The sequence below is a fragment of the Helianthus annuus genome, chromosome 14 (genome assembly GCF_002127325.2).
Source record: "Helianthus annuus cultivar XRQ/B chromosome 14, HanXRQr2.0-SUNRISE, whole genome shotgun sequence".
In the NCBI taxonomy this organism is placed as follows: domain Eukaryota; kingdom Viridiplantae; phylum Streptophyta; class Magnoliopsida; order Asterales; family Asteraceae; genus Helianthus; species Helianthus annuus.
Window position 1 is genome coordinate 167,982,142 of NC_035446.2, and position 16,404 is coordinate 167,998,545.

The following is a 16,404-nucleotide window of genomic DNA, read 5'->3' on the forward strand; positions in this document are numbered from 1 at the left end:
TGGGCACAAGAGTAACTAACCATTACGACGCCGTATTCCCATGTAACAGATTATATTCGGATAAAAGTTATCAGTGGCGAATAACGCAACACTTATCTTCTTCACTTCGACAGACAAATCCTCTGCTTCTGCTTCCGACGATGGCGTCAATGGCGCTCGCCGTTACATCAATCCCGATGGTTTCCAACTCTCTCTCCTTCTCTCGTTCCCCATCCGTAACCTCCGTCCCCCTTTCTCACTCCTCTTCCTCAATCTCTCTCTCAGCTCTTGAAACCTCCCCAATTTCACCCCTCAGTATGTAAACCCTAATTTTGTATACTGTTTTGTTTTCTGCAATTTGTTTTAATCTTAATTGATTTTCGGTTTACCTAACAATATACTCGTTTTGAGCTTCAGTTTATTGTGGAAGAGGTGACAAGAAGACTGCCAAGGGAAAACGATTCAATCATTCGTTTGGGAATGTGAGTTTTTCTAATACCTCAATTTCAATAGTTATGAAACTAGGTTAGAAACCTGTGTTCTAGATATATATTGAATAGTTAGGAATGAAGATTTATGAATTTATAAAATGATGTTACGAGACTGGTCATATTTACAAAAATCAGGGGTGTGAATTTCTGACACGACGACCTGAAAACACGACACGGAATTCGGGGGTTTAGGTTTATTCTAATGGGTTCGGGTCAGTTTCAGGTTGAACCCATTTAGCTAAACAGGTCGGGTTGACAGGTTGACCCGTTTAACCCATTTTTATTATATTATAGTTTTTACAATATGTTTTGTATCATAAATTAAGCCGGGTGTGTATTTTATACCATAATTAGACCATGTGTAGTGGTTTAGCTCAATAATGCCCCCATCATGGGGCGTTTTGCGACACGTGGCAGTCCAGTCAGCATGGGGCATTATTGGGCGTTATTGTAAAAGTGGCGTAGTGGGAATAATGCCCCTTCCAATTATTAAACAATTATTTTTTTAGAGAGGAGGTTAAAAAAAAAAAGAAACTACTAGTGGACCACTCCCATTGGCCAGTCAACATGTTCTCTTCCAATTTGAGCGTTGTTTTAAAAACGCTGATGTAATTTTTTTTTCAAAAATAATGCTCAAAAACGCCCTATGTAATGGGCAAGGGGCGTTTTTTGGCGTTTTTTTTATTTAAAAAAAAAAAAAACGCCCCACTACGGGGGGTCTGATAACATAAAAAAAGAAATTGACACAAGATTTTATAATTTAAATATAATTATATTATATACATTTTGTGTTTTTTTAGTGAATTTTAATTTAGTATATTAATTTGCAGAAAAAAAATAAAAAATTTCAGGTTTGACGGGTCGTGTTCGGGTCAACCCACCAATATTCGGGTCGGGTTCGGTTTCATATGTATGGCACAATTTTCAGGTTCGGGTTCATCTAAAATTTTCGGATCGGGTTGAACCCTCAAACACGACCCGTTTAGCACCCACGGGATGAAATAAGAGAACTGGGGAAAGAATATCGGTGTATTATTTATTGGGTATAGATTAGATTGTGAATGTTGTGTATGGATTGGCAGGCAAGACCAAGGAACAAGAAGAAGGGGAGAGGGCCACCAAGGGTGCCGGTTCCACCAGCTCCACCAAGGAAGGACAAATATGACGACGGTGAGGTTGTGAAGATTGAGATAGATGAGTCACTGTTTTCAAACTAATCATCTTGTTGTCTGATTTTCATGTTTTTGTGTTGTATGTTTTAATCTCTGTTTGGAGGAGAATTGAATTGTTATCATGTTTTGCCTGTTCTTACTAGTGAAATTTGTGTAATTTGAAATTGTGTTGTTTATTTGTAACAGTCTACAGAATGTTACAAGTTATGATTGTAATATTTGTGCTGTTACAAAGAAATGTAATTGATATAATTCTTTAAAAGTGAAATGTTTGCATAAAGTTAAATTACAGACTGATTTATCTTATCACGTATTTTAGGCGAGCATATTACCAGAAGCGTCTCTGAGAATTCATATTATTCATAGTTTTATGTGTGAACACTGAACATTATTCGATTAGTTTAGTTTGTACTGGCGGTTTTGGGTTTGGATGACTAATGCGTTTATGCAATAAACTATTTGACTGATTTAAAAAGAAACCCCAAAGTTTTCTAAACCCAAAGAAGGGTTAGAAGATTTGTCAACTTCTAAGGGGCTGTTTGGCAACTTCTGAATGGTTAAGTGCTGAACTAGTAAGAGGTCTGAACCATCAAGTGCTGAACCAGTAGGATGTCTTAACCATTAAGAGGTAGTATAATGCTTAACCTTTTAGAGGCAAATGTCTAACCAATTCAGATTATAGGTTTAACCATTCAGACTTTGTATAATACTTAACCATTCAAAGGCAAATGTCTGAACCATTCAGACATCTGCTCACGAAACAAAGTCTGAACCATTAAGAGCCTCGTTAAGAGGTAAACAAACAGTTCTAAGGTAGCTTAAGAATGCACTATTTCTAAACCAAAAGAAGGGTTTAGAAGACTAGACTAGACTTCTATTTTCTAAGTCAGCTTAAGAATGTAATATTTCTAAACCAAAAGAAGGGTTTAGAAGACTTGTTGACTTCTATTTTTCAAGTCAGCTTAAGAATGCAATATTTCTAAACCTAAAGAAAGAGTTAGAAGACTTGGTCTTCCCTTTCATTATTACAAACTTTCATATTAACCACTTTAGTTAGTTATCATATACACGGGCTAAGACTTTAGTTGGTTAAAAGAATAACACATGTTTGGAAATATGTTTATTAGTTGGTTAAAAGAATAACATGTAATGACTTGACGAGTTTATTATCCATATTCCCATGTGCCATACTCCCCATGCTAGCCTGTTTACTTGGTCAGTTATAGACTAAATCTTCATTGACCAACAATCGCTAAAACCCGTTTGACCAATTAACCTGCTCGCCCGGTTCAGATCCGACCCGCTGACCCGTGAACAAACTCTATATTAATCAAAGAGACTGTTCGAACATCAGAACATGGATTAATCTTACTATGAATTTGAGATCAGACAAAGCTCACAGCTTAATAATGCAAGAATATAATACATAATCAATGGTTCAATGCACGATCTGACTATGAATAACTGTTCAAATTTGAAGATCAGATGAAGGGCCACCCACATCATGTCTGTGGCTCTGTGCTAATGAACTAAGTCAAACTTCGAACTTTGAGTCCATCAACAAAAATAGTTACAAGCAGTGGCGGATCTAGCTAGAAAATCCTTATAGGGTTAACGTTTCAAAAAAAAAAAGTAACGAAATCGAAAAAGCGTCAAAAAATGTCAAATTTTTCAATAATTTATACTACCTTCTAAGGTAGGTCTGCCACTAATTACAAGAACAACAAAGATAAACACCATGTTAAATATAAAATCTGAAGATCAAATAAACCACAACGCATACAGATCAAATACAAGAGATTATCAAAATACAAGATGAAGGACTTGGAATATCTTTTGGCTAAGAACTAGAAATGATTACCAAGTCAAATGTTATAAAATCAATAATGCTTTTATAAAAATCTTTTCTTTTACAAAAAATAATCTAATCATTTGATTTTCTTTATAAAAACAACCACCAATTTCTTCCATGTTATCGACTTTCCATAAACATCTTTAAAGCGAATATGTTGGAATTATAAACTATACTTTTATAATTCTATTATGTATTAAGTAATTATTATGGGTCGAATTATGGGTCAACCGAACGGTATAACTGCCATGACAAACGGTAGTCCTGGCGGTTAAGTTTAAGACTATATATACACATATATGTAATCAGATTATACACTTTTGGTTGTATCTTATTTTCTTTATTCAATAAACGGTTCCTTCCTTTGATCTCTGCATATCATATGATCCTAATGTTCTTCGAATTCTGTTCTGGATTTCTTACATAGTGGTATCAGAGCATCAGAAAACGATCCTAGGGATTTCGATACGCTGCGCAAACCGGAATATCAAGAACAGTCAAGGATACGGTTGTGGTTCGTCTGTTACACGGGACAAATCAGATTTAAAGAAGAGCGACATATGCAGGAAGTCGATTAACATAAAAGATCTCTTTCTTAAGAAGAAGAAGTAGAGAAGATACATGTTCAAAAACAGGGGACGAATCAGATTCAAAGAGATCGAAGGAAGAGATAAGAACACACGGTGATAAAATCATTTTTTTATTGATCACTCGTATGGTAAAGAAATCAGATATGCAGGGAATTTAGATCAAACGATCAACCAAAAGTCAATCTATCAGAAAAGAATTAAGAATTTATGAAAGCGGACCAGAATTAGTGTCGAAAAAAATAAGAATGAAACAGAGAAAATCATCGCAGAATTACGACCCAGAATTACGAAACAGGATTAATCGGATTCATATATGACACCGAGTTCATACTCTCATATATGGAAAAAGGAATTAATCGGATTCTTATATGACACCGAGTTTATACTCTCATATATGAATGGAGATAATACGAACGAAACAACAAAGAGACAGGAGCGATGATGGGAAATCGATAAAGATCGATCGATATTATGAGATTCCGGGCACATCCGGATGAAGAAGGAAAAACAGGGGATATGAAGACGGACAAGAATCCAACCCCGATCGCACGACTCCGCGATCACGAATGTTTGCAAGAATGAAGCGGGAAACGATGTCATGCAAACGTTGTTCCGATGAAGTAAATGAAAGACGAAGATCGGAAAGGGAAAGAGTTGAAGACGGCTATGGTATGGACCGTAGTATTCACGCAGACGGGGTATCATTCAAGAGTACCATACGGGGAAATGATGAAATACCAAGTATGAAATTCGCAACACGTGCGGATGATGAAGAAGGATAGATCTGATACCGAAGAGGTCTCTGATAGAAGAGATAAAAGCAGGAATAGAAGTGACGATGAAGATAGTAACAATAGGAGAAGAAGAGACACCCGGAATGTTGACGGAAGCCGATATCGTAATAAGAACAGAACAATGGTGCCAAGGAATAATAAGAACAAGATGATCGATGAGGCTGAATGTTCGGCTGCAGCAAACAAGATGAAGAGAAGTGAAAATCTGCATGGTGTGAAGGGGTTTACGTTCAGAAATCCAGTTACAAATGACAATATAATTCGGCCACAATGTAATTTTCCACACGCAACGTCATCGGGACCGGTTTCGGCACCAGTTTACAACAATCTCCACCTATGGATCGGGAAGAAACAAAAGAATGAAGGCTTCAACTGAATCCTAAACTAGTTACATAAAAGTCTAGTTTAAGGGAGGGTGTTGGAATTATAAACTATACTTTTATAATTCTATTATGTATTATGTATTAAGTAATTATTATGGGTCGAATTATGGGTCAACCGAATGGTATAACTGCCATGACAAACGGTAGTCCTGGCGGTTAAGTTTAAGACTATATATAAACATATATGTAATCAGATTATACACTTTTGGTTGTATCTTATTTTCTTTATTCAATAAACGGTTCCTTCCTTCGATCTCTGCATATCATATGATCCTAATGTTCTTCGAATTCTGTTCTGGATTTCTAACAGAATAGCCAGTAGAAATTATATGAGTTGCTGTTTTCTCTCACAAAGCTAATATATGTTTTTTATGAGGTTTCTTGCATTCTTTCAGTCTCCCTGTGCTCGTAGTGCAGGCTATGGTGTATCACCGTATCTGCTCTCTGCATATGCATTGTGCCGAAAGTTTTTAAACACCAGTCAACTTAAGTTGCCTTTTATTCATTGTCATTATTACAAACCAATCATTTAATGGTTTTGGTTGTTTTCGTCGTATAATTAAATGGTCTAAGATTATTTCTAGACTTTAAATCAACAAGACAAATGTTTGGATATTTGTTGATTGATAGACATCTGTATTAATTTTCATATTCTACTTTATTGCTGACTTTTGAGGCTGAGTGTAGCAGTCAATTTGTCTTGGTGAAGGTGCTAAGAAATTTGCTGATGGTATTTATTTCACTATCTGCATGTTATATATAAAAGGCCAACACCTATTCTTCGGATCTTAAGTTTATTTCCAAAGTATAAAAGATGTCAAGGCAACCAATGAATAGTTGCTTAGCATCTTCCTCTCATATTGCTGCTGTTTTCCTCTTTCATTGTCTTGTTATTTTTTTTCTGACTATCTCCAACATCTCTTCTTCGTATGGCGGAAACAATGAAACAGATTATCAGGCTTTGTTGAAGTTCAAGTCGATGATCACCAACGATCCATATAGAGTTCTAACCTCATGGAATGATTCCTTTCATTTTTGTGACTGGGGTGGTGTTTCATGTGGGAAGCATCACAAACGAGTGACTCGTGTAGAACTCATTTCCAAAGGCCTAGAAGGCTCTCTTTCTCCCCATGTTGGGAACCTCACCTTCCTTCGTGAGTTTTTGCTCCTTAACAACAGCTTCGAAGGAGTCATCCCTCACAAGCTTGGTCATCTATCTAGGCTACGCATCCTCAATCTTAGCTACAACAAATTTAGTGGAGAGATTCCTACTAATTTGTCTCGTTGTTCTAACCTTCGCAGTAATAAGCTAGTTGGAAGCATACCCAAGGAGATAAGTTTCCTCTCAAAACTTAACACTCTTAGACTTGATGCCAACTGCTTAACAGGCGGAATCCCACCTTTCTTGGGGAATATTACATCAATGGAAGTGTTCTCAGCTAATACGAATCCGTTGGGTGGGAACATTCCACACACCATAGGTCAGTTGAAGCTCTTAAGAAAAATACAATGTAGCGAATGTAACTTATATGGAACCATCCCTCACTCCATTTATAACCTCTCACTCCTAACTCATTTTGCCTTGCCTGTGAATCGCCTTACTGGTAGTCTTCCTCTAGCCTTTGGTGCGATGCTCCCTCGTCTTGTCTTCCTTCAGTTAAGGATTAATCAACTAACTGGAGTTCTTCCACCCTCCATATCTAACTGTTCGGAATTGGTAATTTTTGAAATGGCTTTTAATAGTTTCAGTGGGAAGGTGTCAATCGACTTTGCAAATCTAAGAGATATCTATGAAATAGGCTCTCACTATCTGCACACCATGGCAAGCTATCTGCACACTTAGGGTTTGCATACGCTGCGTATTGACCACTACGCAGCGTATAGGGTTACCTCAATACGCTGCGTAGAGGCCTATACGCAGCGTATGTAAGGGGTAGGTACACGACCAGGCAGTCAAACCTTATACCATGTCAAATCAGTCTGACATAGGGTGCGTATTGATCAATACGCAGCGTATAGAGGTAACCCTATACGCTGCGTAGTGGTCAATACACAGCGTATGTCAGACTGATTTGACACTGATACGATGTTGTCCTGGCACGTGAATAAAGTAATACGGGGAGTAGAGAGCAATATGCTGCCTATTGAAGTGTCACATGAAAGTCTATTTATCCATCCATTCATATCTGTTCACAATTCGAATTCAATCTCCTCTGCTTTCTTTTTCATCTTCTTCTTCAGTAAACAATTTACACACTAAACCAAAATTATTTGTTCTGTTTTTTGTTCAATCTTGTTAAAATGTCATCATTTTGGAACGATAATTATTTCGGTAATCGCTATTCTAACGACACATGGGGAGCAAATGCTGCCAATGAGGAGGAGGAGGTTGTGTCTGGAGTCCCTGTTGATCAAAAAACACAGTTGCCAGACTTGAACAAGACTCCCACTCCACCTGTTGATGAACCAAATTATCCGGTGCATCAAGTGTATCCAGATTACGGATACGGGTATGAATCTCCGTACGTGCAACAAAGTGGATACGGTGCTGAGAATGCACCTGTTGATGAACCATATTACCCAACGCAGCAATCGTATCCGGGTTACGGGGTATACGGGGATGAAGGTGGATACGGAAGTTACAGTGGATACGGTGGTGAAGGTGGATGCGGGGGTGAAGGTGGTTACAGTGGATACGAGGGTGAAGGTGGATACAGTGGATACGATAGATATGGGGGTGAAGGTGGTTACAGTGGATACGGAGGTGAAGGTGGATACAGTGGATACGATAGATCTGGGGTGAAGGTGGATACGGTGGATACGGAGGCTACGGTGGATACGGAGGCTACAGTGGATACGAAGAACATGTTGGATATGGTTATGAGCCCCGTAACACATCACTTTATGAACCATCTACACCGGGCAATCCGTTTCAAATAAATGAGGTATCACATTAAAATAATTATTATTATTATTGTTAAAATACTATAATTATAATTATAATTGTTATTATTATTATTATTGTTATTATTATTGTTATTATTATTATTATTATTATTATTGTTGTTGTTGTTCCAATATTATAATTATAATTATTATTATTGTTAAAAACTATATTTCAATTTAATTATTTAACTTGAATATCATTGATTTAAAATAATTATTATGGCCTTGGAATCATTTTAAATAAATAAAATGAATTAAAGTGGTTAAAATAACAATAAATACGTTTATCTAAATATAATTTAATATAATAAAAATTCATATTCTAACACATCTCAAACTTGTAGCCCAGTTGGTTTGTGCGCTGTTTTGTTTGCGGGAAGGCGCGGGTTCGAGTCCCGTCCTTGTCCGGTTCGTTTGGTTTAAAAGCCTTTTTGTTTTCTGAATTTAATTAATAATTATATTAATCCTAACTAGTGTATATAAGGAATTAAGTTTCATATTCTAACAGCTCCTAGTAGGAGGATAAACTGGTTAAGGCGTTGCGGTTCTAAACGAGAGGTCACGAGTTTGGCCCTTACAAGTGCCGGTTCTTTAAAGAAGACCCCCTTTTTACCGATTTTTTATATATTTACACTTTGGTCCCTGAAGTTTCAAATTTTACAAACGTAGTCCCTGAAGTTTCGAAAATTGTAACAAATGGTCCCTGAAGTTTCGAAAATTGGTACAAATGGTCCCTAAAGTTTCGAAAATTGACACAAATGGTCCCTGAAGTTTCGAAAATTGACACAAATGGTCCCTGTACTGTTCAGTTAAGTATGCTAACTGAGTTAGTGTTTAAAGAAGAAATCTTTATAGAAAGTTAACCTGGTTAAACCATTCAGTTAAAATAGTTTCAATAATGACCATATTAGTCCCTGAAGTATGAGTTTCAATTATATTACAATTATTATTATTATTATTATTATTATTATTATTATTATTATTATTATTATTAATGTAACTTTTTTTAGCGTTTCATGTCTCTAACTGATTTGAAGAATTAGGTACAAGAAACGGGAAAGGAGTATGGTTACATAATTGTTACCCGCCGATCAAAAAATATTGGCGGTACTACTGGGATGGTATGGCTTGTGTGCGACCGTAGTGGTGAGCACCGTAGTAAAGCAACAGTTAGGAAAGCTGGTAGCAAAAAAATTGGTTGCCCATTTTCATTACTCGCCATCCGGGACGTGACGAATGACACGTGGGAGTTAAAAGTGGACAACGCGAACCATAACCACGAACCTACGACGAGTCTGTTGGGCCACGCTTTTGTGCGAAGATTTACTGAAGCCGAATACAAGCTAGTGGAGCAGCTAACTGCTCAAAACATGGAGCCACGTATCATATTTCAAACCCTAAGAAAGCAGTTCCCTGACAGCCTGCATGTTCAGAAAGACGTGCAAAATGCGGTACAAAAAATTAGAGCGACACTAATGGACGGAAAGACTCCTATACAGGCACTGGAAAGCCTGCCGCATGACCACCGATTCATTTATGACACCCGACAGGAACCCAAAACAGATGTCGTAACAGAGATTTTCTTTGTTCATCCTTATTCAATCACTATGTGGCGTGCATTCCCGCACGTGATGTTGATCGACGCGACCTACAAAACAAACCTCTACAACATGCCATTTGTCCAGGTTGTGGGTGTGACGTCGACTGGGAAGTCTTTTTGTATCGCACATGCCGTTATTTGTAAAGAACGAAGGGGTAACTACGTGTGGGTGCTTGAGCGGATAAAGTCAATCTTGCATGAATGTATGATGTCGCGTGTGATAGTCACGGATAGGGAGCTTGCCCTAATAAACGTGTGTTCTAAAGTATTCCCAAACGCAACCAGGCTTCTATGCCAGTTTCACATCGAACAAAATATAGTTAGACAATGCAAGAAAGGGTTCGATAAAGAAGATTGGGGGAAATTTATGACGTACTGGCGGAGAGTGTGTGAATCTACTTCAGAGCCCATGTACAAGTACAACTTGGAGAAAATGTGTAACCGACTCGTGGTTGCCAACCGAGAAAGTAAGTGTTCCTTCAACAAACGACTATTTTACACACGCTTTTACATTTCATTATTTTATTTTTGCAGGTGTCTATGATTACGTCTACGAAAACTGGCTCAAAGACTATAAAGAAATGTTCGTTTATGCATGGACTGATAAGTGTCGCAACTTTGGTCAGCGCACCACCAACAGAGTTGAGAGCCAGCACGCAAATTTAAAAAGATACATTACGCGCGGGAGTTCATTGGTGCGAATAGCAAGATGCGTCATTGATATAGTTGAAACTCAGTACGATGAAATACAAAAAAGTTTCACCGAGAGCATCGAAAAAACGATAAACCACCACAGACACCCGTTGTTGGACAACCTACGTGGAAAGGTTTCCCATGAAGCACTTGATTTGCTGGCAAAAGAGCTAATGAGGAAGCTGGAGGTGTTGCGGAAACTTAACGCATCATGTGGTTGCCATATGTGGCTTAGCTGTGGATTGCCGTGTGCTTGTAGGCTGGAAAACTACAAACGTACAGGTAAAAAATATTAAAACCACAAACCTTTTGTTATTTTGTATGATTTAGCTGTTTCTCACAACGTATTAACTTAACTGTGCAGGGCGTATGTTACAACTCGACGACATAGATGTATTCTGGCGTAAGCTTGACTTGCTGTTTATTAGAGGTGTTGGAACTTAGTACTTGCAACTTTCATAGGTAACAAGAAGTTTATTGATTCTTTATAAACAGAAATTAGTACTTGACTTGCTGACCAAGAATTCCTTTATAAACAGAGCTAAACCCACCTCCATAGGTAACAACCCCTATAGAGGCAGAGAAGCTGATGAAATGAAGTTTATGGATTCTTTGAAAAACCGTAGCAGATTGGAGGTGTTGGAACTTAGTACTTGCAACTTTCAAGGAGTGCTACCTAGATCAATTGGTAATCTTTCAAGGAGTGCTACCTAGATCAATTGGTAATCTTTCTTCTCAGTTACGTAGTCTCCATTTAGGATTTAACTGGTTACATGGATATGTTCCCTCAAGTATAGGTAATCTAGTTGGCTTGACAACATTACATTTATCATTCAATCGATTCATAGGAAAAATACCCTCTACCATTGGTAGGCTTAAGAACCTACAGCTTGCAACTTTTGTTGAAAACCAGTTTTCAGGGCAGATTCCAGACGAAATTGGGAACTTAACACTGATGACTAAACTTGCTTTATATTCCAACAAGTTAGAAGGCCACATTCCATCAAGCCTTGGGAATCTGCATCAAGTAATTGGGTTGGATCTTTCTAACAACAAACTCACCGGCGAAATACCCAAAGAACTTCTTGAACTTTCATCTCTATCCTATCTGTTAAATCTTTCTCAAAACCACCTTTTTGGTTCACTTCCTTCAGAGGTTGGAAAACTCAATATGTTAGGTATTTTGGATTTATCTTATAATAACATAACAGGTAACATTCCTAGTAGCCTTGGTGGTTGCCAAAGCCTTTCATCCTTATCCCTAAAAGGCAACTTATTTCAAGGCATAATACCACCATCATTACGTTCTTTGAGAGGTTTGGTTGATCTAGATGTTTCTCATAATAATTTAACGGGGCAAATTCTTGAGTTCTTCCAAGAGTTTTCGTTAAATTATATTAACCTATCTTTTAATGATTTTGAGGGTGAAGTACCGGTGCTAGGAGTGTTCGCCAATGCAAGTGCATTCTCGGTTTTGGGGAATAGTAGGCTTTGTGGTGGCTTGATTCAACTTGGGTTACCCAAATGCGAGGCGAAAAAACATAGAAAGAGGTTTCCTGTGTACGTTATAGTCATTTTGATTGCATCCACACTTTTCATCATATTATGCTTAGTGTATTCTTGGTGCAAGAAGAAAAGCAAAAGCCAAGCGTCGCAATCATCGACAAATGAACGGTTTTTGAAAGTTTCATACAATGAACTTCTCAAGGCTACCGATGGCTTCTCTGAAGCTAATTTGATTGGCCAAGGTGGGTTTAGCTCTGTTTATAAAGGAATTCTTGGTCATGTTGATAGATCTGTTGCAGTCAAAGTTTTACATCTTCAAAGTCGAGAAGCACGAAAAAGCTTTGTGAGGGAGTGTGAAGCATGGCGGAGTATTCGACACAGGAATCTGTTGAAGATAATAACTTCATGTTCAAGTGTTGATTTTCAAGGAAATGATTTTAAAGCTATAGTTTATGAGTTCATGCCCAATGGGAGTTTACATGATTGGTTGCATTCGAGTACATGCACATCTCGGCTGAACCTAGTTCAAAGAATAAATATCCTTATGAATGTTGCATGTGCACTTGATTATCTTCATAATCATTGCCCAACTGCTATTGTTCATGGAGACCTGAAGCCAAGCGACATTCTACTTGATGATGATATGGTGGCCCATGTTGGAGACTTTGGTTTAGCTCGATTTCTTGGATCAGGTTCCAACCGAAACAACTCAAGTGGGGTTAAAGGAACAATTGGTTATGCACCTCCAGGTAAATTCTTATTCTCGTATTCTAGACGCTCATATTTACTAACACTATTACTTCTTGTTTAAGTTAATTGCTTATAAGTTGCATGCAGAGTAAGGTCTCGGGAGTGAGATGACAAGTAGTGGGGATGTCTACAGTTTTGGAATATCATTGCTAGAGGTAATGACAAGGAAAAGGCCAACAGGCGATATCTTTATCAACGGCCTCAGTCTTCATAAATTCGCGCATATGGCCTTGCCAGACCATGTAATTGATGTTATTGATAGTGACATTCTTAATTTCTTCCAAGAGGATGCAAGTGGTATGCAAACCAAGGTACCAAATGCCGAGAAGATGGAGGAATGTCTGGATTTAATAGTCAAGATTGGAGTATCATGTTCGGTAGATTCCCCAACACAACAGATGCATATTGAAAGCGTTGTCCATGAAGTAAAACATATTTTGAATATGCTTCAGAATGTTTGAGGTGTGTTGTTCTCCCGTGAATATATATTAGTCTTTATTTCAACTTTTTCCTTCTGAGCTCGGTTACCTGAGTAAATTATTATATGAGTCCTTGTGTTTTGTTGGTTTTAAATACTTAAGTCCCATTTTCAAATGTTTAACTATTTGAGTCCCATTTTCAAATTGATAGCATCCTAAGTATTATTTTGTAACGAGTAAAGTGGAATTTGTGTTCTTGTGGTATGAGGCAACAATCAACTTGGGTCCCTATTTTGCAAAAATGGAAAGTTGTGTCCCTATCGTTTGAAAAACGCTACACTCTGAGCCCCTAAGGTATGTTATCATTAGTTTGACCATTTGAAAATTTGGGAAAAGTCTATTTTACCCCTAATACTTCTTTATTATTATTATTATTATTATTATTATTATTATTATTATTATTATTATTATTATTCAACACCCACCACCCCTCTCCTTCTTCGTCAACGACAAACCGGTGGCCGACCACCCCTCTCCTTCATCAACGACAAATCGATCGCCGACCACCCCTCTCCTTCTTCATACAAGAATCATTCTCAACCATCGATGTTCATTTTTTAAGATGTTGAATTTGTTAACTGCAATGAAAAATATGAGGGAAAATGGTTTCTTTGAAATAATTTTCTCATTCTCATCAAAAATTAGTTTCTATATATTAGTAAATTTATGTTATTAGACATATATTTAATTTCCGAAAACTAATTTCCTTATAATTTAACATGTCCGAGTACTCTCCGCTTATGCCGAGTACTCTCAACTCCCCGGTCGACCGACTAGGGAGCGCCTAACGACTTTTGCAACCATCAGTACTCCGCTACAAACAAAACTAATTAAGAAATAAATAAAATGATAGAGTAAACTGCAATTTTACCCCCTGGGTTATATGTGATTGTCACTCTTACCCCCTCATAGGAAAATTTTGCTGTCTTACCCCTCAACTATTGAAAAACTCTGCAATATTACCCCCCAGTGTTAAAATCTGTTTAAAGTCAAGCTCACTTATTAATGGTCAAAGGGTATTATTGTCTTTTCCACTTGTTTTTGATAGCTTCAACACAACACCCTATATAATAACTTTCATTTCCACCTTACCCCCCAAGTATTCCCCCAATCCCATATCTTCTCTCCGGCGACATCTCAGGCGAACACACCACCAGCGATGACATCTCAGGCGATCACACCATAACTCATAGAAATGCCGGTTGGGACGACGATCAGAGAAATGTTGAGCCACATGTCAGGTATAATCGAACAAGGGTTTACTGTTCATTTTGATTTTGATATGAATGATTGAAACAGGGAATCACAGTGTTTGATATGAAACAGGGGTTTGATATGAATGATTGAAATAGGGGTTTGACAGGTATAATCGAACAAGGGTTTAGTTCATTTTGATTTTGATATGAATGATTGAAACAGGGGAATCACAGTGTTTGATATGAAACAGGGGTTTGACAGGTATAATCGAACAAGGATTTAATGTATCACAGGGGTTTAATGTATCACAGGGTTTAATGTATCACAGGGGTTTTATTACAGTTGTATTTTTGTCATCTGTGTTTGCAGTTGACATGGGGATGCAGGTAACAGTAACAACGATTGTGTTCTCCATGGTGGTCAAAATGCGTGGCCACCCTTTCCTGTACTTCCAGTTTCACCCTCAGCATGAAATGGTTGCCTATTTATGTTGTTCCTTGTGTTTTGATATCATGTGTATGATAACTTAATGGACTCTAATCTATAATGTATTTATGTAGGCTAACTGTAGGATGTAAATTCTAATCTATAATGATATTATGTTATATATAGTTGATTGTGATTTCTGATTATGTTTGAAATTGTTAACTAGAGAATCGGAGGTTCCTGTGAGTTATTTAGGGCATGCAACTATGTACATTTAGAATGTGTGTCTACATTTACTCCAACTAGTTATGTTGTTCCTGCTAATCATGTTGTTTGATGTGCATTATAACTGTATGGTGTTCCTGCTAATCATGTTGTTTGCTGTTTGATGTGCATTATAACTGTATGGTGTTCCTGTTTGATTGTGTTTTGATATTATGTTTGATGTGTATATACTGATTGTTGTTTGATGTGCATTATAACTGGCATGCAACTGTATTAAATTTTGATGACCATAGTGTTAAATTGTTAAATTTAGATGATCACAGGCATGCAACTGCGTTATGCTTTACATGAGCACAGGCATGAAATTGTTAACTGAAAGGAAGTTAATGAATATAGGAACATCAAAACAAATTACATGCATTCACATTTCTTAGTTACTATGTAATAATTAATCATGTAACGCCATGTATTCATGGCTACATATACGTATGCATCACTGTCCCCTATCTCTATTTTTCATGTGGTACCATCCTCTGTTCCCCCCTACACTACCAAACACACATTGCAATGCATATGGGACCTCCTTACCATTCCTAATAACACCACTCTTTTGTCCCTCACCATTCCACGACATAAGACATGTACCACCTACTAGGCATTTGTTTGAAGAATCACAGTGGATTCGTTTATGCAGGCTTCGACTTTGCCTGGTCAAACAATTTAGGCGGAAATGGTTTCGTTTTCTGCAGGGGGTAAGGAAGCAAAGAAATATTTAACACCGGGGGGTAATACGTTTTCTTACAACAAAGCATAGGGGGTAATAAGAAAGGATAATATAGTCATTTAACACCGGGGGGTAATACGTTTTCTTACAACAAAACATAGGGGGTAATAAGAAAGGGTCCATTTAATAGAACTGTTAAGTTTTTTAACACCGGGGGGGGGGGGTAATATTGCAGAGTTTTTCAATAGTTGAGGGGTAAGATAGCAAAATTTTCCTAGGAGGGGGTAAGAGTGCCAATCACATATAACCCTAGGGGGTAAAATTGCAGTTTACTCGAAATGATAATATGCATGTGAAAGAGAATTGGACGTGGGTCTTGGAGGTGGTAGATGTGGCACACATCAGAATTATCTTGTTGAACCAACATTGAATTCATTTTGAACTTATAGATTCATGAATTTGGTGTGAATGTAAGAACTCTGATTTAAACTTAAATTCAATAGTGAAGTTATCCTGATCCGAATTTAGTGGTTGTGTTTGTGGTGGTGGCGGATGGTGGTGTTTCTAGTGTGGTGGTTGGGTGGTGGTGTTTCTGGT

At 37.5% G+C, this 16,404-nt stretch overlaps 2 protein-coding genes across 4 annotated transcripts; both read left to right on the forward strand.

The window, feature by feature from the left end:
- The first annotated feature begins 29 nt into the window (after nucleotides 1-29).
- Nucleotides 30-1,931, forward strand: LOC110904935 (30S ribosomal protein S31, chloroplastic). The gene is made up of 3 exons (XM_022150799.2): nucleotides 30-294; nucleotides 397-461; nucleotides 1,553-1,931. Exons 1-3 carry the CDS (start codon nucleotides 141-143, stop codon nucleotides 1,685-1,687), a joined length of 354 nt encoding a protein of 117 aa, XP_022006491.1. The 5' UTR covers nucleotides 30-140; the 3' UTR covers nucleotides 1,688-1,931.
- Nucleotides 1,932-6,076: 4,145 nt separating this feature from the next.
- On the forward strand, nucleotides 6,077-15,243 carry LOC110907837 (receptor kinase-like protein Xa21). Of its 3 annotated transcripts, none has more exons than XM_035983530.1 (6): nucleotides 6,077-8,206; nucleotides 9,245-10,274; nucleotides 10,342-10,782; nucleotides 10,865-10,962; nucleotides 11,040-12,755; nucleotides 12,844-15,239. In XM_035983530.1, exons 2-4 carry the CDS (start codon nucleotides 9,326-9,328, stop codon nucleotides 10,942-10,944), a joined length of 1,470 nt encoding a protein of 489 aa, XP_035839423.1. In that variant the 5' UTR covers nucleotides 6,077-8,206; nucleotides 9,245-9,325; the 3' UTR covers nucleotides 10,945-10,962; nucleotides 11,040-12,755; nucleotides 12,844-15,239. The 3 variants fall into 3 exon arrangements, with proteins under 3 accessions (XP_035839423.1, XP_035839422.1, XP_035839424.1); XM_035983529.1 differs by having other exon boundaries at nucleotides 9,251-10,274; XM_035983531.1 differs by lacking the exons at nucleotides 6,077-8,206; nucleotides 9,245-10,274 and having other exon boundaries at nucleotides 12,844-15,243.
- The last annotated feature ends 1,161 nt before the right edge of the window (nucleotides 15,244-16,404 follow it).